General features: G+C 39.4%; 1 protein-coding gene and 1 long non-coding RNA gene across 3 annotated transcripts in view; one reads left to right on the forward strand and one right to left on the reverse strand.

Annotated features, from left to right (window-relative positions):
* Positions 1 to 551: 551 nt before the first annotated feature.
* LOC307025539 overlaps positions 552 to 24,057 on the reverse strand; it is a 29,301-nt gene continuing 5,795 nt past the window's right edge. The window contains exons 2-3 of one of the 2 annotated variants that reach the window (XR_013804186.1): positions 9,602 to 9,693; positions 552 to 1,002 (exon numbers count right to left, since the gene is read on the reverse strand). This is a non-coding gene — a long non-coding RNA (uncharacterized lncRNA). Of the gene's footprint in view, positions 1,003 to 4,972; positions 5,209 to 9,601; positions 9,694 to 24,057 lie in introns of those variants that run through there. The other variant, XR_013804187.1, reaches the window with a different exon arrangement.
* Positions 2,752 to 5,200, forward strand: LOC307025538 (uncharacterized protein). The gene is made up of 2 exons (XM_079660266.1): positions 2,752 to 3,977; positions 5,147 to 5,200. Exon 1 carries the CDS (start codon positions 2,879 to 2,881, stop codon positions 3,968 to 3,970), a length of 1,092 nt encoding a protein of 363 aa, XP_079516392.1. The 5' UTR covers positions 2,752 to 2,878; the 3' UTR covers positions 3,971 to 3,977; positions 5,147 to 5,200.

Raw genomic sequence — 24,057 nt, forward strand, 5'->3', positions numbered from 1 at the left:
GATTGCATCTCGCAGTGCCGTGTCTCGCATTTATTCTGCACAAAAGGATATTATTTTTCTGCGCTTTCAACTTGGCTTCAGAAAGACAGGAAAAAGGGACACACTCCAAAGTGTATTTCTTTGTCCTGTCTGAGCCTACCAAGAATAGATCTCATCATGTTTTCATGGAAATCCAAATATCATGTTGAGGGAATGTTTCATCTGAATGCATTTGTGGCAATTTAAAAAGTCCCAAATGACAAAAAAGAGCCAAAACAAACCCAGAGGAGAATGGAAAACAGAGAAATGGAGAGACACTGATCCCAAAGATGCTGAAAACTATTATTTCCTGTGAACATTTAACAAAAATATCATGGCCAGAAAAAGAATGTATCTTCACAAAAAAGGTTTTATTATTCTTCCTACTCCAGAGGAATGTTGTATAAGGACTTACAAGGTTAATGTTCAATACAAGTAATTTAATAAGCAGTACATCATTGACATCATTAAAAGAGTGCACAAAAGGAACAAGTCATATAATGGATTTATGTATTAAGCCTTCTTTTCTGTTGTCTTGACAATGGATAGAGGATGTTAGCCCTCTCCTTGACAGACTGAGAGTGGGGAATAAAACGTTCGAGGTTGCTCTGACCTGAAAATCTAATTTGAAAAGCATCTCCGTATGAACTATTTAATATTCAGCTCATGTTGAACAGCTCAAAACTCCAAAAGAGCTAACGATAATCCAATCCATCAAAAGCAGTCACTTTTAATAGCTTAATAATTTGCTGCATATCCAGGCTCACACATGGATGGATTGATACTTTATTAGAGCTGATTTGCAGGGTGAGGCAGATGATTGAGCATCCTGCTGCAGTCCCAGGCTCCTCTGGTATTCAAGAGTGAAGCTCCGATAACTGACAGTGACAGGGCAAAGCTGGAGCAGATGAACCTCATCGACTCCTGGAAGCATGGCTGATCACAGCAGTGACAGCAGCGGAGAGCGAAGAGGAAGACTGACACCTGAACGGGAGATATGGAGGGGCACTTCAGAGCTGATACATGAAACAAGTAAGGCTACTTCTGTCCGGAATTAATCATAACTTAAAAGCCTATAGTGATCCATGATAGAGGAGAAAAAAAGGGCCTTTCAAAACTAAACCTCTCAACAAAACCTGATCTCACGAGTTGAGATCTTTGAACACTAGGTGGCAGTTTGACACAGACAAGTTTTGTTTTCTAAAAGCCTTGGGGTAAAACTGAAATGGGTTTTGTAACAATCACTGTAATTGCTGTTCCGTACGGCTGATTGAAGCAGTGTTTACCTACCTCTTGATTATTGTCCGTTTTGGATTGTCCCAAATCTAATTTGATCTACAGCTCTCAGGCCGGAATATTAAACTTAGTTTTCTCAAACTTTTGTGTATTAGGAATCTGGGCATTTTCAAAGGTTGTGATAAGGTTTTAGTTCCATATGAAAATGAATTACCCACAACTTGATTGTACTTCTGGGCAGCCTTTGACCTACGTACTTCCTGCCCTCTGTGCAATTCAGCGCACACAGCAGAAGTAAAGTGGCAGCTTAATCTTATTTTCTTATTTCCCCAGGAACAAAGCAGTGCTTTAGGAAAACGCACCATGTGTGCACAATGTAAGATGCAATAATAAAGTTCTTTAAACCCAAGTTGTATCAAAAGACCACCAGACTATGTAGAATTGGCTAAAAGACAGGGTTTTGTGTTATAAAATAATTACCAAAAAAACAAATGACAAAGTAAACCTGGAGGCCCAAAGCATTAGTAACGCAGCCTTGGAGATAATAATGTGGATCAAATTAGAAAATAACATTTAATTGTTTTTAACCTCAGACATAATCAGAATCTGTCAATCATGTGTAACGAGCACTGAATGCAGAACATATTGAAAAGTCCCTCCAAAACAATGACACAGTTATTCAACAGGCCTTTCAGAATAATTGCACTTCAGGGCTGAACTGAAACCTGAAAATGTAAAAACAATTTGAGAAAAGCATAATTTTCAATATTCCCTGATTGTTAACTCTGAGAGGTTTGATAATGGAAACCGTAATAGCACCTCAGGATGGGAACCCTGGAGGGACAGCATTGCCTGAAGAACATAACAAAGAATTGATTGATCATGTGGGCGTGTGTCATTAGTAGGGAAATTACTTGCAATTCTACATTATGAGTTTTAGGCCTTCAGAGAGATGACTTAGAGAATGTATGCCCCTGTTCAAATCAAAAAGTCCTGATAAGATTCTCTTCAAAATAAGCAAAGAATGGAAAGTAATTGGAGTGTTTGAAAAAAAAGAAAATCTTACTGGGAAGATATTCCATTATCATGCAGATTGTGATTCAGATAATGTACCTCTTCCAACGCAGGCCATTACAGAACAAAGTATGTGGCTCTAATTCTCGTCCTTGAGGAATACCTTAAACAGTGTTTCTGATTTAAACTGTTTTATAGTTTACTTTCTGCCTGTCACGATCTGTCTGTGTTGTGTTTTGTCTTGTCTAGATCTGTCTTTGGTTTTCTGTCTGCGTTGTGTTTTGTCTTGTTTAGATCTGTCTTTGGTTTCCTGTCTGTGTGTGTTCCCTCCTACCTGTTCCCTTCTACCTGTTTTCTTGATTGTGTTCACCTGGTGCCCCTCTGTTTTCTCCTCCCTCCTCACCTGTCTCTTGTTTCCTTGATTAGTCCTGTGTGTATTTAAGTTCTGTTTTTTCTGTCTGTCATTGTTGGTTCGTCGTTTGTCTGTGACTGTGTTCACCGGGGAGTGATCTGTTTATCCGTGTATCCTTGAAATAAAGGTATTTTCAGTGTTATCTGCATTTGGGTCCTGCTTGCTTCGCTCACCCGTAACAGAACAAACCAACCACAAATGGACTCAGCAGATTCAGCTTTTTTTATGCTACAGGTGGAACGTCTTGGGTACTCTCTGGAGTACATTTTTTATACGGGGTATGACGCCTCATCTATACGGGGTAGAGTGGCTGCTTTGAAGGAGGCGCACCAGGAGGTTGCTCGCAAGCCCTGGCTCAGGATTGTGTTGCCTGAGTGGCTACAACTTTTTACCAGTAGTCCTGGAAACTTTTCTCAAGCCTCTAACCCTTTCCTGGGATCCGACTACTACCCTGGTAAAGGTCCACGGTGTCTCCAAAGGGCCTCTAGGAGACGCAGGGCCAGGATTCCAGCCCGTGCCCCAGCAGCCATGGTTCCAGCCCCGGTTCTGGTCCCAGCAGCCATGGTTCCGGCCACAGTTTTGGCCCCACTAGCCATGGTTCCGGCCCCAGCAGCCATGGTTCCAGACCCAGTTCTGGCCCCAGCAGCCATGGTCCCGGCCCCAGTTCTGGCCCCAGCGGCCATGGTTCCGGCCCTGGTTCCGGCCCCAGCAGCCATGGTCCCTTCTCTAGTCCCTCCTCTAGTCCCTTCCCGAGTCCACTCTCTAGTCCCTCCTCTAGTCCCTTCCCTAGTCCCTTCTCTAGTCCCTTCTCTAGTCCCCTCTCCAGTCCCTCCTCTGGTCTCTTCCCTAGTCCCTTCTCTAGTCCCTTCTCTAGCTCCTCCTCTAGTCCCTTCCCAAGTCCCTTCTCTAGTCACTTCCCTAGTCCCTTCTCTAGTCTCCTCTCGAGTTCCCTCTCGAGTCCCTTCTCAAGTCACCTCTCGAGTCCCCTTTCTAGTCACCTCTCGAGTCCCCTTTCTAGTCACCTCTCGAGTTCCCTCTCAAGTCCTCTCTCAAGCCCCCTCTCCAGTTCCCTCTCCAGTTCCCTCTCCAGTCCCTACTCAAGTCCCTACTGAAGTGCCGTTGGAGGTTCTCATGCTCGGCCCCCTGAGTTCGCCCGCTGTGGCCTTCGCCCCTCCATGGACTCTGCCTTGCCCCCGGGCCGTCCGCCCGAGATCCCTTCCGGGTCCTCCGCTGTGCTCCTGGGTTGTCAGCCCAAACCGGGGAGTGTTCTGTTTATCCGTGTATCCTTGAAATAAAGGTATTTTCAGTGTTATCTGCATTTGGGTCCTGCTTGCTTCGCTCACCCGTAACACTGCCCCTTCTTTTTAATTGGCTCAACCTCTTGTCCACATAACGTCAGTGCCCTTTTATTCGATCCACTGCTGTACGGTTAACTGATTGTTTTCTGTCCTCTTCTTGTCTTTGGCAATTCCTTTCATTGTTGAAAAATATTTAGAATACGCTTTAAAAGTGGTTGCTATGAAATGTGTCATGTAACTCTTGCATATCACTTAAACTACTGACTCTACTCCAGCAGCTTTTTAATTTGTGTGTCTTGCCTTCTAAATCTGGCAGAGCTGGTGATAAGGCTGCTGGATTTGGCACTCCAGCAGAGAGCCCCAAACTTTCTTTTCCCTGGCCACATCAACCAGCTCTGACTGGGGGATCCCAAGGCGCTCCCAGGCCAGCGAAGAGATATAATCCCTCCACCTGGTCCTAGGTCTACCCCTTGGTTTCTTCCCAGCTGGACGTGCCTGGAACACCTCCCTAGGGAGGCGCCCAGGTGGCATCCTAACTAGGTGCCCGAACCACCTCAACTGGCTCCTTTCGACGCGAAGGAGGAGCGGTTCAACTCCGAGTCCCTCCCGGATGACCGAACTTCTCACCTTATCCCAATTGTGAGACTGACCGTTGAGCGGCCCGACCAAGCAAGGAGGCAGAGGCAGAACGTCCAAAAATATAACCCGACGTGGGCATTTATTAAAACAATGTGCACAAAGTTTACACACCCTCAATCCTGCTGCTGTTCACGTGAGCCCAGCCTGCAGCCACCAGGACACACCCTCACTCTTCTCCTGCATCCGGCTCCATTTTCCTTTTCTTAACCTTCTTCTTCGATGGAGTGGCCTGAGGCATTTGTTGCTCTGCAGCCAGCTCTGCCTTTAGTCTGTTCTTTTTCTTCTTCTTCTTCTTCTTCTTCTTCTTCTTCTTCTTCTTCTTCGAGAGAGAGAGAGAGAGAGAGAGAGAGAGAGTGGAGTCGAGTAGACTTCAGGAAGCTCAGCGCTCACCTTCTCCTCTTCCTCCCTCTGTAACCGGAGCTGCTCCTCTTTCTCTTTCTGCTCTCGCATCAATCCCCTGCTGGTTGGTCCTCAGACTGCACCTCCTCCTGACCGTCCACCTTCTTCTTTTCCTCCGCTGTCGTTTCAGCTGGACTCACGAGACCCTCCTCTTCTCCTGCATCCTTATCCCTAAGGGAGACACCAGCCACCCTGCGGAGAAAACCCATCTCGGCCGCTTAGTAGATGCCCTAATAATTTAAATATACTGATACCTGTAAAAGTATTTCAACAAGGCTGAGAGATCATATTTGATTAAATAGAATCGTAGAAAAGATTCACATCTCATTTGAACTTATTGACGTCTCTACCTGCCTTTCAGTCTTCTTCCCCTCAGGTCTCAAAGTGATCACAGACTGCTCATAATGCTGTCGTATCTCATTTCTGCAACCTTTATCATCCTTTTCTTCCGATTGTTTCTTATCTTCCTGTCTGGTTGCTCATTTTGCATTTGTTTCGCACTCAGCTGTTTTCTGCTGCCACGCTGGATGAGCACATCAAGACAATCACATCCTCAATTTGTCTATCTGCCTTTTTTTCCTTTGCACTAACAGTGAGTGAGTGAGTGAGTGAGTGAGTGAGTGAGTGAGAGAGAGAGAGAGAGAGAGAGAGAGAGAGAGAGAGAGAGAGAGAGAGAGAGAGAGAGAGAGAGAGAGAGAGAGAGAGAGAGAGAGAGAGAGAGAGAGAGAGAGAGAGAGAGAGAGAGAGAGAGAGAGAGAGAGAGAGAGAGAGAGAGAGAGAGAGAGAGATTTGTAAGCATCAAAAAGCTGCAGACAGACCACAGGGGTTGAGGATCAAGGCATAGGATGAAGAGGGCAGGAATGTTTCTGTGTTTCGACCTGTTGGTGGCAGTGTTGATGCTTACAACTCTGTGTTGTTGTGCTTTAGTGAACCCTTGCCACACACGTGTCTCCTTTGAGAAATGATAAAGACAACAGTGCAGCTCTGGGCCGTAACCGTGCTTTCAGCAGAATTTGATTTGGGGGTTTGGGAACCTTTTTATTTTATCGTTGTGAATACACAATTCGCAAAATCGATGTGTCACTGATATACTGTTCAATGAAATGTGTTGTAACGAATGTTTAAATCAAATGCAAGTTTTGATGATTAGATAAGAACAAATTAAAAACATTAGCATCCATAAACGTTCCCATGGAAACACACTCGAACAAATCCACTCTGGACTGAATGGAGTTTTACAGTGATAAGAAAACAGATTTTCTAAAACATCCAGTGCTCCTCAATCCTGCTGTAGAAGGTCTGCTCAATCCAAGTGTTTGTGGAGAACAGCTACAAAAACATCAAATGCTCTTTCTTTCTCCCTCTGTCAGATTCACTTTCTAATTCCCATACATCAAACTCAGACTGATGGACTGGTGTTGTGTAAAAACTCTGACATTGTCAGCCTTGTATATAAGCTTTATATGGTCAAGGAATCTTATAGTTAAAATGTACTTATAATTACAAAATACCAAACTTTCTTTAGGATGTTGAATTTGTATTATCGTCTCCAAACAAATATTTAAGGCCTAAGGCACTCTTGGCCTCAGCACACACAGAGGACATAACAGAGTTTTGTTTTCATGATAGACAGAACTTAAATTGTAAGTTAGTAGGAGATACAACAGTTGAGGGCAACTCAAAAACAAACATTTTTGTCTTGCTTCAGGGCCTGGAGCTGTTTACTGACTGAAGAGAAAATATAATGAATAAAGCATAATGTGCGTCTTCCAAGGCGCATGGATGCAAATTCCTTGGCTTCACCTAACTATCCTCAATAATTCCATTATCCTATTAACTTTGGTAAACATGGGAAAATTGGCTTTACTTTGCATTAATTGGTGCTCTAGTATATTTTTTAATATAAGTTGTAGGTTTCTATCTGTGCTAAACGTGTTGAACATGTGCCCTACGAGGAGGTTTTAACATCAGTACATCAGGAAATCAGACTTCACGGTGAGCTGGCTCAGACTATGACTTCCAAATTTCTTGTCTTGATCCAAGTTCTCAAATCAGACATTTAAATGAGCTGGCAACAAGCAAGCAAGCGCAAGCAAGAGCGCACACACACACACACACACACACACACACACACACACACACACACACACACACACACACACACACACACACACACACACACACACACACACACACACACACACACACACACACACACACACACACACACACACACACACACACACACACACACACACACACACACACTACTCACATCCTGTTTATTGTGTTTTTTGTGTCATTAGTGACCAATGCAATAGCGGCGTTGCAGTATGAAACTGATGTTAACACAGTAGTCAAGACAATTAACTGACTGTTTTGATTACGCTCTTCTAATGAACACTCAGAATGATGTTGTCAAGCTCTGTCTGGCTGTGCAGTAAACGATACTCATATTGCCTTTAATGAGCTATGAATAGACACTGTGCGTTGCAATATTTCACAAGAGAGCCTCCGAGGCTGAATGGTGTGATTTCAAAACCAATTCTTAAGGGAGCCCAAAAACAATGCAGTACAAACCACAAATGGACACAAAGAGCATTTTAATGTGGCAGGAAATGAGATGATAGTGCAGAATCATCCCTGTATTCAACTAGTGATTTGGAAAAAGCTACTAATGTTTTGTTATGTACTGTACTGGTTTAACAACTGTAATTGATCTGCTGATATACAGCGTTCCACCTGTTGCGCCCAGGGAGTCCTTCAAACTTAATGACACAGAACATAATTATTACAGCAGCAGTGTGTGCAGACAACTCCATCAGAGAGCTAACAAAGGATTCATTTAACTCAGGATTTGCACTGTGACATCTGAGGAATTATCAAGGCGAAAGGTGGTTCAGATGTGTGTGCATGTCTTCCTTTAAAAACCCTTTGTGAGATAATTGTAAGTACCTTTGGTGAGAAGATGAAATGGACTATTCAGGGGAAGTTTAATGAAAACACTGTTAAATGTGCCACATTAAGACTAATCTGAAATCATGTTGCCTGGACATCTGATGAGCCTAAGTCCATTATTCACTTTAACTAGTAGCTGGCTCGTTAGCTGCTACATGTCTCTTCACCAGCTAAAAGCTTACTTTCCCTTAGAAAAGTTTGATCATGAGCAGGTTGCATACAGTGTTTTTTCAGAGCTAGCAGCAACAAATTCAAATATAGGTAATCACTTAAGCCGTTGTTAATGTAAAAACATTGATTATAGATGCTTCATTTTAGCTATATTGGCAACAAGTAATCTTCAAATCCATATTTTTGACATTCATGTTAGAAGCAACTATTTCTTGCTTTATTCCAATTTCATATATTGTCTGTATGATTTGATACAGATTAATTAGACTGATTTAAATGTAAATGCATTTATAGTTTGTCCACTCACTTTTGTGAGTCATGTGCAGGAGTCTAGCTATTTGCATTACTGTTCCTGTCACCATGGCGATGGGACAGGTTAGAGATCTGGGTCTTGTTCAATGTCATACTCAGTAGACAAGCCTCTTCTCATTTCTCTTCTCTTCTTTTTTTCTTCTTTAGCCTATACGGTTGTCTATATTCACTTGGGTTTTTATTATTTTTCATGCATACCTTCGACACACTTAAGCTCCTCTTCAAGCTCCACTTCAAAAATCACTGGCTTAAGTTAAGATCCTTGGAAAACATATCAAAGAAATAACTTCTACTGCAAATATTACATTTTTGAGTATCAAAGCAACGCGTATATGTATTTTTTAGAGAGACATGTTTAGGCTATTGGTGTATTTTGAGAAGAAAGTCAAGTAGGTAACAAGAAACATTTATTGACAAAATAAGGGTAGATGTGATCTAAGATAACTTGCTTCCAAATGAAGCCACACTAATCTTTTTAGTTATTTAAGGACAATAGCGCAGAGGAATCAGTCCCACTGTTCTTTTTACCTACAACTCCTCCATTTTTGTAATTTACAGCACAGTAATATTTAAAATAATTAAAAAGGGAACACTTCCTTTCTCTGTAGGGAGGTAAAATATGTGTAGGACGTTATAGAGATTGAATATACTGCTGCTTCTCACACAGTGATGGTTGGGGATTTCATAAAGCACAAAGAAGGTAAGCGATTTAAATATTTTGCAGAGCTGAAGGAGTGTTTCCCATCAAGACCTCCTCTGTGGCCTCTCATACTCAATGACACTGTATAATAGTTTACACACATTTCTAATCACACCACATGAGTCGCAACCGAGGTGGTCCCAAACCCATTTACATTTCTGACGGACTAAAAGAGCTTAACAGGCTTTTGTATTTTTCTTTGATATTCTTGACTGGTTCTCCGCCTGGTGCTGACTCCCCTCCTTCATCAGCTCGGCAGGAAACAATATGCTACGAGCAATGACAACAGCGATCCAATCTACAATGATGTTATTTCCGGGGAGCATAATCAAAGAGTGTGAACTCTATTTCGTGAAAGTCGCTTCCTGACTGACTTTTCCATTCTGTCTCTCCCTCACACACACACGTACACATGTGAGATGCCTCCTTTCTCTGCATCAATACCTGTGTTATTGGCTCCAGCAGGTCAGTAGAAGGGATGAATATACTGTGAAATCCAATAATACAGGGTGCCTGCATCATAGGGGGTGATGAGGCTGTGTGAGGGGGAGAGAAGGAACAATAAGAAATGAGGTGGAAGGAAATTCAAACAATAAAAGCTTGAAAAGATTGTCCATCCATGTGCTGAATGCTCTCCGACTGCAGCCATACAGTATAATGAGGTTGTGTACGTGTCAGGGAGCATTTCAAGTTCAGCAGGCCGACTGCGGAGATATAAAGTGTGCCCAGCTCTATTAAGTTAATTTTAGTATCGCTTCAAAGGACCATTAAGCATTTTCCGAGGGCAAAACTGAATAGATATATTTAAAACAATTAATATTTGAACATTACGGTCATGAATAATTTATACTCACAGGAGGCTATATATTTGTGGATACTGTACATTGTAGGTGTTAATTCCAAAGATATGGATAAATCAAGAATGGAACTTATATATATCACACATATAACACAAGTCCTTCAGGATATAAACAACTCTCAAAAGACCTGACGCAACATAGTGACATCACTATGTATCACTCGCGCTTCAATTGGCTAGCACTCCAACACATTATACTTGATAGTCTAAGGGGCGGGACATCTCTAAGCGGTTGACCAATCACAACAGAGCCGGAGAGCTAACCAATCAAAGCAGACTGGGCTTTGGTTTCAGATAGAGGGTAAAAAGACAGGCAGTATGAGAAAAATAGAAGTCCTTTTTGAATATTAAAGCTTTTAAAAATGTCACAGTAGATGCACAAAATACAAATATAAACCTGAAAACGAACGTAATAGGGCCCCTTTAACGTAAAAATCCTAGCACATTGTTAGCATGTTGCCTTCAGCATTTAGCTTAAAAGAGCTTATAGGCAAGTATTGCAGAAGATCCATAGACTGTTGCTTTTGTAAAATGTACATTTACTTGTTTTTTGTAGCCTACTAATGTTTTAAAACTGTTAATGTATGTAACATGTATTGTTGCTGAAGACTCTGGCTCAATATCATGCCATTGTGATTCAAACAACCACTAACTGCTGAGAATGTGACGTTTTAAATGCAACATGTCTCGTACACTGGAGCAAAAAAAAAAGAAAGTCTTTTGAGTAATGGTGACAAAGGAATATTCAAAACGAGCTTATCTATCCCCTCATATCTTCTCCAAAAGAGCAGATGCTGGATGACGATCCACTTTCTTCTCTACTTTGAAAACAATAAATAACTGAGCAGAAGAGTAACTAGCGGGGAGCAGAGACCAGACTGACTGCATACTCTTCACAGATGGCTGTCTGATTCTGCTTCATTGAAAGAAGACAGGCTGTTGTCATTTAGGTTTTTTTGTTTATCATCATTAAGTAATTGACATGCCTATAGCATTGTTTTCCCTGCTCTCTCCCAAACACAATCAGAAACCGCTGACTTTTAACAGACATGCTTCGTTGCTGTCCCCTCAATCTGCTTGTCATGGCAGTAGAGGAAGATTCATAAGTAGTTTCACTGCTTCAAAGTTTGTCAATTATTTGATGAATATTTAACTCTTCTTTCCTCAACCTGAACCGTAATGGTTACAGGAGAAGTGAAAAAGAGGTAATGGAGAATTTTGACACAAATTCCTTGTTAAATTCTTCAACTGTAAAACTGCAGCCTCCCCTCTGCACACCTCTCATGAGGATTCTTTATCTCTGCTATGAAGGGGAGCTCTCTAATGTCAGCTGCTGAGATAAATACCATTATTATCAAAGACCGCGTTTAACTTCCCTGCAGCTCAAAAGTGTGCTCTCCCTGACACTGCCAAGACGTGCCCTTCTGATGAACTTTTTTTGTGAGAATGCACTTAGAAATCTTGACTTCAGTGGCTGTTAATGATCCATATACAGATACGGAAATATTAAGAAAAAGTACAATCAAATTTAACCATTTGAAAAAGCATTTATATTTCTTGAACTGACGCTTGCGGTAGAGGATGCCCTTTGAAATGTTCTGAAGCAAGATAAAAAAAAGACAGACAATTCGAAGCAGCTATACTAAAAATATGTGGATATATCAACCTTCTATTGAACAGCGGTGATGGAAGAAGTTTTTATATGAAGTAAGATAACTTATACTTAGTGAGAACTTTACATAAATGTGCTGCTACCAACCACTGTATTAAGTGGATATGACAAAACATGTCCGCCTCCATTTGACTATAATTACTGAGTGATTGATGACTTCATTGCTCTTATTTGTACTGCATCAAGATTTCTTTGTTACCCTTTCAATATTTATTTCCATTGCTATGCCATTTACAGCATCCATGGATATAACAAAGCAAGTTTACGGCTGTCAGCTACATTATTAAAAGTTGTATGAGAACAGTGCTATTCAATGAAGCATATACATACAACTTCCACCTATAAGCAAAGCAACTCTAATTGTTATCAATAGGTTAAAAAAACACCATCAAAATCAAAGTCATTATACCTGACCATATGTGTTGGGCATTTAAACTAAGCTATAATAATCTGTAAATGCACCTTAAATGAGCATTTGTTGATCATAATTAAGACATTTTCCATTGTTAAAAAGAAGAGCTGCTATAATAATGAGCGGCAAACAAAACACTCTCTGCTCTTAATTAAAAGCTGAGTTTTTCTGCAATACTTGGTCTGTTTATTTGTGTTTTCTATGTGTGTCCTTCTGTTCTGCTGCCTCACTTAGTGTATTTCCTGTATTTTTTGTTTATCTCTTTATATTGCACATACGTTGCCCAACATATTGATTGTACTTCATATCCTCCGGGGAACCGAGGAAAAAAACTGTCTTCCAATTTATTTTCTTCTTTTCATTTCCTTCCTACTTAGGGTTAAAAAAAAACATCTTGCAATTTAGACCTTTTTTAATTTAATTTAATTTATTTATTCTACAGTATTTCCACCGTAGAGGACGTCAAGACTATTTTTGTACACCATCTACTTTCTTTTTGTTGCAATTTGCGAGTGTGTTCTTCTCTTTTTCATACTTCTTATGGAAAGAATGTGTTTGTTTTTTGCACAATTACTCACACTACAGTATCACCAGACTGAGGATTATGTTAATTTCTATACAACACTAATGACTCCAAGCAAATCATCGCATGCAAAACAAAACAAAACACAACCTTCATGATTTTAGTTTTTGTATTTTTAGTTTCCTGTTTTATTTTGGCATTTATTTTCTCCTTGTCTTACTTCCTGTGTTTTCCCTCCTGTACCTGATTGTCTCATGTGTTCACCTGCTGACCCTGTGTTCCCCCCCCCCCCCTCCCCAGCTGTGTCTTATCTTGTGATTAGTCTGGTGTGTATTTAGTCGTGTGTGTATTTACAGTAGTCTTGTCTTCCCAGTGTTCTCTGTCGGTTCATCGTCCCCATGGTTGGTCCCGTCTGTTCTGCCTCCTTATCCCTGGTTTGTACATGTTTATTTTGTTCTTTGTTATCAGCTTTTTTTGAAAACTAAAGCTCGCTTTAATCTGCCATCTCATTTCTTAACTACACATGGGTCCAACTTCCTGCTAAACCCTGACAACAACAGCTCTTAAAATACTAAATAATTTAATCATGGATTAATGTTTTGCGTGAAAACTTCAAAAGCAAAAACAGTTTGTCATTTTTTGGTTTAGGAAATTTAAAAGAGTCCTGCAAAACCAAAACAGCTCAATACGGAGAGAGGGCTGATGGCCAAACAGAAGTTGAAGTGTTTTGCTGATAGCACCTCCTGTGTGTCTGTGATGCGGACAGTCACACTATCATTGGGTCAATAATGCAACACTTGGAGTTGCTTGCTGCTTTCCATTTCACACAAGTGTTTACAATCCCTTCTCTTCTCAATCTCTTCACTTTTTCTCTTCCATCCAGTTTCTCTTCATTTTTTCTCTGTCGCTCTGTCAATTGTCTCGTCAATAATGGGTTGTCATCCCTGGTTTATCGTGTGCGACAGGCGTGTGTGGAGGGTGTTCAGTGTTGCCTATCATTGTCCCTGTCACCTCTGTCTCGTCTGGGAAATTCATATCAACACATCTAGATAAGTTTGTGATTGTCTAGTTTTACCCCCCGCTGCTGAACAATACACACAGACCTGCGGGAAGTAAATGAAACAGGATTTAGGTGAATAACAAGCGGTCGTGAGATAAATCCCCATGACTTCGTGAACAAAAAGTGACTATTTTTAACTCTAATATCAACCCTTCCTGTCCTGCAATACTGGCTATCTGTTGTGTAAAGAAAACCATCTGGGGAAAAAAAAGATTTTAAAGGAACTGGTAATGATTGAAGACATTGTTAAAATAACTCATAACATGACTTTGCTTTGTTGGCCAGTTATAATCTTATTGTATACGCATCTTTTGTAAAGGTCTTGTTGTTGTATTGCAGTGCTTTCCTGGCTTTTAAAAGTGGACAACTGCTCCGAACCACTACGACAGCCATTTAATGATTTTGTCCTTGTGATGGAGGATGGGTAAACATCTTTTCGATAATGCTGAATAATCTGTTGCCCTCTGAATGATAAATGCCTTATAATAGCTGTCACCCTTTTAGAAACTGCTTTGTTGTACATTGCCATTTTCATTTTGTTCTGCTGTGTCCTTTTTCTCTAAAAGGGTGCTTAGTTCCCTTCAGGTTTATTTGTGACGCTCGGCCAAAACCACTGAAGCCCAAATGCATCACTGGAAAAAGGCCTTATTCTAGAATCATCCCTGACACTTGTTTGTATTCTATTGAAACCTCAGTCAGTTTGAGAAAATATGCTACAGCTGTTTGTTTCTAAATAGTTTATACATGGTGACTATTTATCGAACATACTTTAGTACTTACATACTTTTTTTCCCGTGTAGATAGATAGAATTGGAGGGATGAAGCCCTCTTTAATGTTCCCACATGCAGAGCACACTTTTGTTCTCTGCGTTTAACCCATCCTAGTACCAGGAGCAGTGGGCAGCGCCCGGGGAGCAATGGGAGTGAGGAGGGAAGGGGGGTGTCCGGTGCCTTGCTCAAGGGCACCACGGCAGGGCAGGAGGTGAACTGGGACCTCCCCAAGTAGCAGTCCACACTCCATATTTTAAGTCTGTTCGGGGACTTGAACCGGCAACCCTACAGCTCCCAGTCCAAGCCTCTACTGACTGAGCCACTGGTGAAGATCAAGTAAGATTAGCAATAACTATGAAATGACAATGTGGAAATATGCTTATTTGGACTTTTTCAAGATCCATTATCAGGTGCTGGTATACAGTAGGGCACATGTTAACTTTATGAAATTGCAAAATGAAATCTGGCTGCAATTAAAATCAACATATGAAATCCTCAGGGAATCTTATCAATTATACTAAAGCAATTGTTCATGATGTGTGTCGCCATCATCATCCTCTTTTACTGCCAGTAGCATTAGTAACGTGAACATAAAATAAAAACACAATAGCAACATGACAGAGTTTGAGACCTAGATATTAGGATTGACACTATAGGCATAAAGTGATCAATCATCTCCACCTACTTTTTGAACTCCTTATCCGAGTTTTGGACCATCTTTAGTTTATTATGACTGTCAATAAATGTACAAATATTATCAGTTTGCTCTGTTTTTGTTAATTACAGAAAAAAAAACTTTTGAAAATAGGCTGCAAGAATGCAGAGAAACACACACATTTCTCTTCGGGGTTTGAAAGCCAGAGCTACTACAACATTGGCAGGTAGGTGGGAGTTTTGATCAAATGGGATCTCCTGTAAGATGATGCATTGAGGCTTGCCACTCCACTTAATCTAAAATGACAGCAACGCCTTTCATCAATTTGTCTCACAGATACACTCATCTGCGAAGCAGACACACACTAGCCTGTGCACATAAACATCGATATACACTCTGCTGTTTAAGGTTATTAAAAACGTTATTAAAATGGTGTTTCATGATCTGTCACATGAAAAATACCTTGCTATTTTCCCTCTGTATTATTATTTTACTTAGTATATACATAGTCCAGACTTCAAGCTATTTCAAACTCTTTAGCCAAACCAGAACTGGACATGGTAATGAGAAATTCAGCCATAGGTCCCACTCAGATTTTACCCAGAGTTCTTTGCTCTTCACCACGCTGTTAAAAACAGCGAGCTGCTAGCAGAGAGGCAAAGTTCAGTAGCCTGTTCAACTGTCAAATAGACTCGAAATTGCAGGTAATTACAGCATAATGAGCTCAACGCGTTCTATACAAGACCCCTACAATCATATTGCATTAATTAAAGTTTTAATTATCAAGCCACCGTAGGATATTTGTATGCAGAAGAGGACTTAGAAGTTTTGATCTTATACATTTTAGACCTTTAAAACTTATATTATTATTATCATTACATATTTTACAGTAGGTTATTATAAAGTTATACGATACTAGGCTTTAGAAATATAGGCTTTTAATACACATTTATTGATTGTTGATATTGTAGTCAGCAAGTTATTTTATGACTTTTTGTGTTTTAACTTTTAACACAACACTCCTTTTGAAGGGTGATACATTTTGTGGAGGTCAATTTGACTCATGGACCTTAAATGAAAGCGAAAAACAAAGCAGTTATTATATGTTTTTTCCCCAAAACTGTTGAGTAATTTTCAGTTTCTGAATGAGTTTTCAGAACAACAAGGTTTGGTCCGAAGCAGTGTCTGTAACCACTTTCTTTTGACAGCATATTGCACTAACTGTCCAACATTTCAATGAAGTGCCCAAATTCTGAGTGTATTTTATTTTCTGTATCATTTATACATTTTTATATATATCGATTATATGTAAGCTAGTAATTAATTATGAGACCAGAGAGGATATTGTGTGGAACTTGTGACAAATATTGTGAGTAAGTGAACATTTGATTAATTTTGGACACAAACTGAAATCCATTTGACAAAGTAAAATACATTTAAACAACCCAGACATTAAACATTAAGATTGCCTGTTATTTTTTAAACACCTCAACATTAATCTGAGGCAACCTGTGCTTTAAGCTAAAACTATACAACATTCACATACAGTAGGTGAGTGGAAAGCTAAACATGAACTGACCCTTTTCAATCCTCTATAGATGCTAAAACATTTGAATCTGCTTCCATGTACGGCTCAAAAGAATCGTTTCATCACTGTCAGAGAGTGGCAGGTCACTTTTACATCGCAGTTCTCTCTGGAGATCCAAATCATCCATCTCTGACCAAAACCGCTCAGTACATCCCGCCCACCTCATCACACACCTCCCCTGAACACAACTCAATTATTCAGCACGATAAAGCAATGACATGTCCCTAAATGAAGTGTGTGAACATGAAACACTATGTTGTTGTTTACTTTTCATATTATACCTGGATATCTTAGCTTTTAACTTGAATCCTCTTCTACTAGTAACCTTGCAGGACACTGTTGCTGCTACTGTTGTGAAATTACCCTTATCCTGTTTGGGATATTTCTCTTCCTTCTCAGTCCCTGGTACACGTTGGATTTACTGATGTTGTTGAAATGGAGGTACAGCATAAAGCACAAAGACATGAAAAGGGAGAGTGTAAAGTGAGAGGCATTTATTTTCCTTTGCAAAGTGATGAGTATCTGGAAATGTTCCTTTTGTATGCACTGCAGTTAAGTTTTTTTAAATGTTGTATTATTCCTTTCAATGGTGAAATAACATTTAGAAACAGAGCAGACGTTTCATGTATCTATAACAATAAAGAATATTGATTCGGTTTAATATCATTATTACCACCTACTAAAGAGGCCCATAATTAACTTGATTTATTTGAAGACAATAAACAATGGCCTTTCTTCGCTCTCATGAGAACATCAGCTCAAATTTCTTAGCTTAAAACACACCCCCAAACAAATCGTTTTTTTTGTTTTTGTTTAAATAACTCAAGGTTATAATTACTGTGATGTCAGTAAGTGGTTCTAACTGAGCACTGGCTTCACCTCTCTATGGGATCAGCCTTCATTAGAATATAAAGTGGAGAAGGGGCGAGTTTCCCCTCTGGCATGGTTAGAGGTAATCAGGACCATTGTTAAAATGATGGTCAAGTGTCACTGGCGCATTTGAAAACTAACACATTAACATAATATCCTACTGCATGTATAACCCAGGTTCAAAACAGAGAAGTAAATAGTCATAAAAATAAACGGAAATACATTATTCATGACAAAAACACTCATTATTTCATGAACGTTTTAGGTTTTTCTGAGAAAACTAGCATTGTGACTAAGTTCAAAGCTGTATAATTGTTTTGAAAATAGCCGCTAGAATGTTTTCTTTTTGGTCATCTTGTGAATTAATTTAGTTTAAATTATAGGTCTACCTCGTGCTCCCCAGCCTGTACCGGTTTTGTTTTTCTTTGTTATCAGCTTTTTCTGGTAAGTTAAAACTCTTTTTGGTTAAGACTACTTCTTTTTTCTATTCCTTTGTTTAATTGTATAGGTTGACTCTTTACTTTTTTCCAACATACTCAACTGGAACTCAAAGTCTTGAATTGTATTTTTCCTGTATAAGGATGTAAAGTGTAAATTAAGCTAGAAAGATTACTTTTAAAAGGGGACTTACCTTTTTAACTTGAAACTAAAAAAGAAAATGCTCAAAAAAGGAATATAGCGTGAATAAATGGGATGAACCTGTTGATTTAAAGCCTTTAACATACACACAGTCCTAATTTACATTATCTGGAGACTTATCTAATGTGACTGTAAAAATTCAAGACAAATAATTTATTTAGAAAAGAAAGAGTTATTCAGATTTTTTTCTTTCTAGCAATCTCAATTACCCACCTGTCCAGTAGCTCCTAGTTGTGGGTGATACAGTGACAGAAGTGCAAGACATGCCACTGCTAATCATGTGTACATAAGTTGTGAAAAATGGTAACATGATGAAAGTAAAGTCTTTGGGTTCACATTCTTTGTTGCGCTCTTCACTCTGGAGATTATAAAATCACATTTCGCTTTAGGTTCCATGCCGTGCCGAGGCTTTAGCAATATGAAAGGTAATACTGTGATGATTTGCTTCTCGCTGTGTACTTAAAAAGCCCCAAGTGAACACTGAAGATTAAGTAAGTTAAAGACGGAACATCCATAAGAGAGAGTTATGCCTTTACAGCAAGAAATCAATTACCTATGCCTCAGACAAAGTTGAGCGTATCACTGGGAGGTGTTGTAAGTCTTTCAGCTGATACTCAGAGTTGATTAATTGAAGCCATCCAGCTGCTGAGGGCTGATTGGTGAGTGGTATAACTGTGAACAAAACGTACACGTACACATGCGTCTGATACGCAGAGGCATTGTGTGTACTGTGTAATCATTTTAAAATCAGGATCAGGGGGAACTATGTTTCAATGTACAATCTGGTATTAACGCTCTCTGTGGGCACTGTAATTCAGCATGCTAAAGTTGATCACTAAGTTCTCCGTGACAATAACAGAGTTCCTCAAAGTATTGTTTTAGGCCGGTGCCATTGCTGCTGCTGCGAGCCATGTTGGATAAGTACAGTCTACATTCTTGGCAGGGAGAAAATGGTCTCCAAAATTTGGCGGTTTTAATGACACTAAGCTCTATGACTTCTTTCTGTAAATGACAACCAAGCACTTCTAGCCTGATTGAATTGAGCTTTATAGTATATTTGAATGTGATATGGGATAAGAAAATCTTGAGTGGTTCTACCAATGTTATGATGTACCCTCCGGAGGGATTGGACACTTCCCAAAAGAGGAGTCTAAGTGTTTTATGGTCTTACTTACCAGTCAGGATTTAACATTCTACGAGATAAACACATTAGGTGCTCCGACCTACACCAAGACAACAGATTTGGGATTAATATTTCTGATTCAAACAAAATGATGGAGCATGAACATTGAGGCATTATTTCAACACAGTTATGGCACACTGTTTTCTATTTCTTTTGTCAGTTGTGTCACAGATGGCTTTTTAATTGAATTCTTATCCTAGGATTTGGCCTATTGATACGATCACACCATCATCAACATTACACAATTAATCGTCTCACATTTTGTCAGGTCATATGAGGCATTTTCTTTTTCATTATACAGCTGAAATAATTGCTTGACTTTATTTTAATAATTTTGATATAGAGGGCCTTTTTGATAACATCACATGTATTTGTGGCAGTTTAAAAGAAGATGATTACAGTGCTGTAATGTTGCACGATCGACCGTGTTTGTTTTAGAGCAAAAAATACTGTGAATGTGTCTTTTTTCCGTCACTGGAACAAAATGGAAACTGAGCCTTTTTGACATCTTCCCATTTAGGAGAAAGCTATATGGTTAGCCTCCTGTGGACAAATGGAGGTTCTGCACAGTTGAAATCTTAAATCATAACAACAATCATACAATTCTTGTGCTTTTGCTGCAATATCCATGTAATATACAGCTTCTACCCCGAGCCTGTCATTAGAGAAATGCGACCATCAGTAGATTAAAATAACTCACAGCTTTGCTCAAGTTTCAGGGACACTTATTATAGCTGACTTTGTGATATCCAGAAAACTTTGACGGGAGCTTTGCCCTGCGGCGAGAAAAACTATCCTCTGCTTTCTCCTAAATCAGATTGCACTGCTGCAGTGCCAACTGCCCACTTGTTTGTGTCTACCATAGCCTTTGGTGGTGCATGCCAGCATCAACAAACAGAGCAGTTGTAGGATATCTGGTAATGAGCAGGCTATGTAAGAAGATCGTTTTCAGTCGTCAGCATTTTTTAAATATATTCTCAGAGGGAAAATTATGTTCAATGTTCTCTATGTTTATTTTGCTGGGTTTTGGACTAGATGGTGCCCTCTCTGATGCTCCTATTTCTCTCCATCTGTCATTTTCCAAGGGGGCGGATATATCAATGTTTATGTCCCTGGACAGATGCAGTATCTCACCTCCACTCCCAGAAACAGCATTACAGTATGTGTCTCAGACAAAGCTATTTCTTGTTTTAATGAGAGGCGCGTTGCACAGGTGGTAGATGCTTGAGGTTATTAAACAAAAAATGAATTGGGCCGAATATATTTATTTTCCACTATAAATAGTGATATGTTGAGAAATGTAGAGAAATGTAGCCTGAACTAAGTATTTTTCAAACCCTCTTAACAATAGGAAGGTGTTTGTGACAACACAGCTGATGTTTCCAAAGGCATTCATAACTACCGACCAATTTGTAACTTTTACTTTTTGTTTAGTTGACTCTTCAGTGTTTCTATTCTGCTATTAAGTGTTCAGCGCTTCATTGACTGCAGAAAACTTGCAATCAAAGAGTAGCCACTTCATATTTAGTCTGCATCGCAAGACCCAACTGTAAACGCCCGTGAAAATGTGCTGCATCATGCACACATTAGCTTGGATGGGAAAGGCAGGAATCCAACAAATCCAAATGCAAGAAGTAGACTTGGTGTGCTGCTGGCTGAAGAGACGCTCAGACAACAGAGCCTCAATGTTATTCATTTAGACAATCATAAGAATGGGCACAACAAAGACATATAGGGAACCAATCTAAACGCTTATAGTCTAATTCATCTACAGCCTTTACATTATGCAACCAACATTTACTTCATAATGCCATTTTACATAATCTCACAGAATTTACATGATACATTTCTACCTTATGGTCGAAGATCCCTCGCCCTTTGAGTCTAATGTACAGCAAAGCAGCCAATAATAGCAGGATATCATTGAAGGGCTAGCTTTTCTTGAATATTGCAGTGTCATGATGTAACACACTGCAAGTGGCGGTGGGGCTCAGTGTTAAGCACAATATGTTATTTGGCTGAAAGCAGTTGACCGTCTGGGTCTTGAGGTTGTGTAATTGTTCTTCTTCTATTAGTGGCAATTGCCTTCCGGAGGCTCTTGTTTGTCAAAGGTGGAGTGGAAACTCTACAATTTCTTGCCTGTAGGAGTTATTGGGGTCGTGTGTGTGTTGGACTCTCAGCCAGACCAAGGTTTTCTGAAAGAGGCTTCAAACGACCTCCTTAGATTAACAATGGATTCATGAGATGCTGGATGCAGGGCATTGCCAGGGTAATAATCAGTATGACTGCTACATTGTTTGGCAATTTTAGTCTAGATTTGAAGCAAAGTTGACCAAATTAAAAGACTGCACAATTTTCCCTTTGCAGCTCATTCAATTTTCCAAAATCTCATGCCGCCATAAATGATAGTGTTTTCTTTGACACATGTTTGGTTCACTATACTTCCAACCACTTGCATCACATGTAACCATATTTGTTTTCCCTATTGCTCACACACTATGTCCCTGCAATCATGGGATGTCTTGTGGTTTCCCAGAACAGGTAGACAACCAAAAACAGTTTAAAGTGACTTTATGTTGTATGTCAGCATAGGTGCTTTACAAACTACTGTTTTTATATATAAATGATTACTGGTTGGCATGTAGGTTTCTTATGACAAGTAGCATTTATTACCCTTAATCAAACTACTGTGAAATATATATATATTTGTGTAAGTGTGGACTGAAATATGTTGATGCCTTTGTTACTGCTTTACTAAGATTATTGTGTACAAATGCAGCATTTGTTTTTAGACATTAATTCCAGAGTACAGTATGTTTGCTGAGTTTATTATAAAACTAGCGTTGTTCAGAGATGTGCAATGAGGATGTGTTAATTAATGTGTTTGGCAAATTAAACACATTGAGATCGGACATCAGAAGGGTAAACAAACAGTAACAATACAGCATTAATAAATCGGCCCTCACTTACCTCACACCTTGCAATTACTTAGCAGTACAGAAGCTAACACCCACACACCCACACACCCACACACCCACACACCCACACACCCACACACACACACACACACACACACACACACACACACACACACACACACACACCCAGGAGATATACAAAATAAGCAGAAACACAGGCAAGACGTTAATCAAGTGATTAGAAAACAGCTCCGCCTGCAAGGCTTCAAGAGTTGTATGATACGGACTAAGCCACCTATTCGAATCATACCTCTTGTAAACATCCAACTTCATTATTAACATTATTTTGACTAAAACTCAACACACTCATTTTAGATAATGTACATAACTTTTACTTGCAATATGTCAGAGCACAAAATGCATATACATGTCGTGTTCATTCTACCTCACATAAGGATGAGCTTATTTAATGACTGTATGTGTCCTACTGCCATGTTAATTGGGATTTTGTACTAATAACCAATTAATATGTAATTTATATGGGTTACATAATTAATGAGATGTTATTGTTTCCCTGCGTCAGGAGTAATCCCCTGGGAGACCCAAGGAGATAAAAGGTAGCACACCAAAAGTAATGACAAAGTCAGTGAGTGAGCTCATATTATAATAATTTATATGGATTTCATTCACGACAATGCTGAGTGTAATGTCATGTAATCAACTATCAGGAAAGCAATTACACATGAGAAGACCCTCAAGACAGTTTTTATTCATTTATTGACCAGACACCATTCTCAATTTCCTCCAAGTGCACTTAAATCTTGTACATCTAGCCACTCTCCTTAATGATCAGCAGATTACATTCAACATGTTGTTCATGTTGTTCCAGATCTGCCAGAATTGTTGTCAGCGATTATTCACATTTATTTCAATGTATTTTATAAATGCTTTGGACCCTTTCTTATGGAAGATGTATTTTTGCCTAAAGAATAATTTTATAGATTGTTATCTACATATCTATTTCTAACTGCTTTTATTTTGAACAGACTTGTCGGTTTCCAAAGCCAAAATACAATACTTGGGCAAAAATGGGCAATAATTAATCTTTGGCTATTAGAGTTTTACTAGTTTTAGTCAAATAGAAAATGCTTACATGAAATTGTTTAATGTATGAAAAGTATAGTTGGTTAGAGTGCACAGGCCTAGAATGTTCTCTTCCCCCTCTATTTCTCTCAGGAAAGTGGTAGAGGCACTGGCTTGGACATGTGTTGGACTAGTATGAGAGCTTGTTATTACCCTCAGTAATTCTGGCTCAGTTTTAATAGTAGGGTTCGAGGGAATTAAAACCAGCATGATCCACTTGCCAAACTTGGCAGAAAATATTCTCCAAAGAGTTGGACCTTGCTGTGTTTTTGCCCCTTGAATAGTCTTGGGAATAAATTAGCTCTTGAAATAGCTGGTCAGGAAGTAAATACACAAAGACGGACCTCTTTTAAAACATTTCATAATTATTTTGCACTCAACATTTAAGGTATATATTATAAAAAGGAGGGGGGATTTCTAACTCCAGGACTTTTAGGAGATACACTTTTTGTACATGTTCAAAGCCGAATGGTATGTTGTGCCGAATAATATTATGAGGTTTATGTAACTGTTTTGCAGTGATGGCTGATATGACCACAGTGAATGTACATTTTTATGTTGTATTTTTACATTCAAACATGGGAAAACAAGAATAAAGGTCTTCAGT

This window comes from Notothenia rossii (assembly GCF_949606895.1).
Source record: "Notothenia rossii genome assembly, chromosome: 11".
NCBI classification, from domain to species: domain Eukaryota; kingdom Metazoa; phylum Chordata; class Actinopteri; order Perciformes; family Nototheniidae; genus Notothenia; species Notothenia rossii.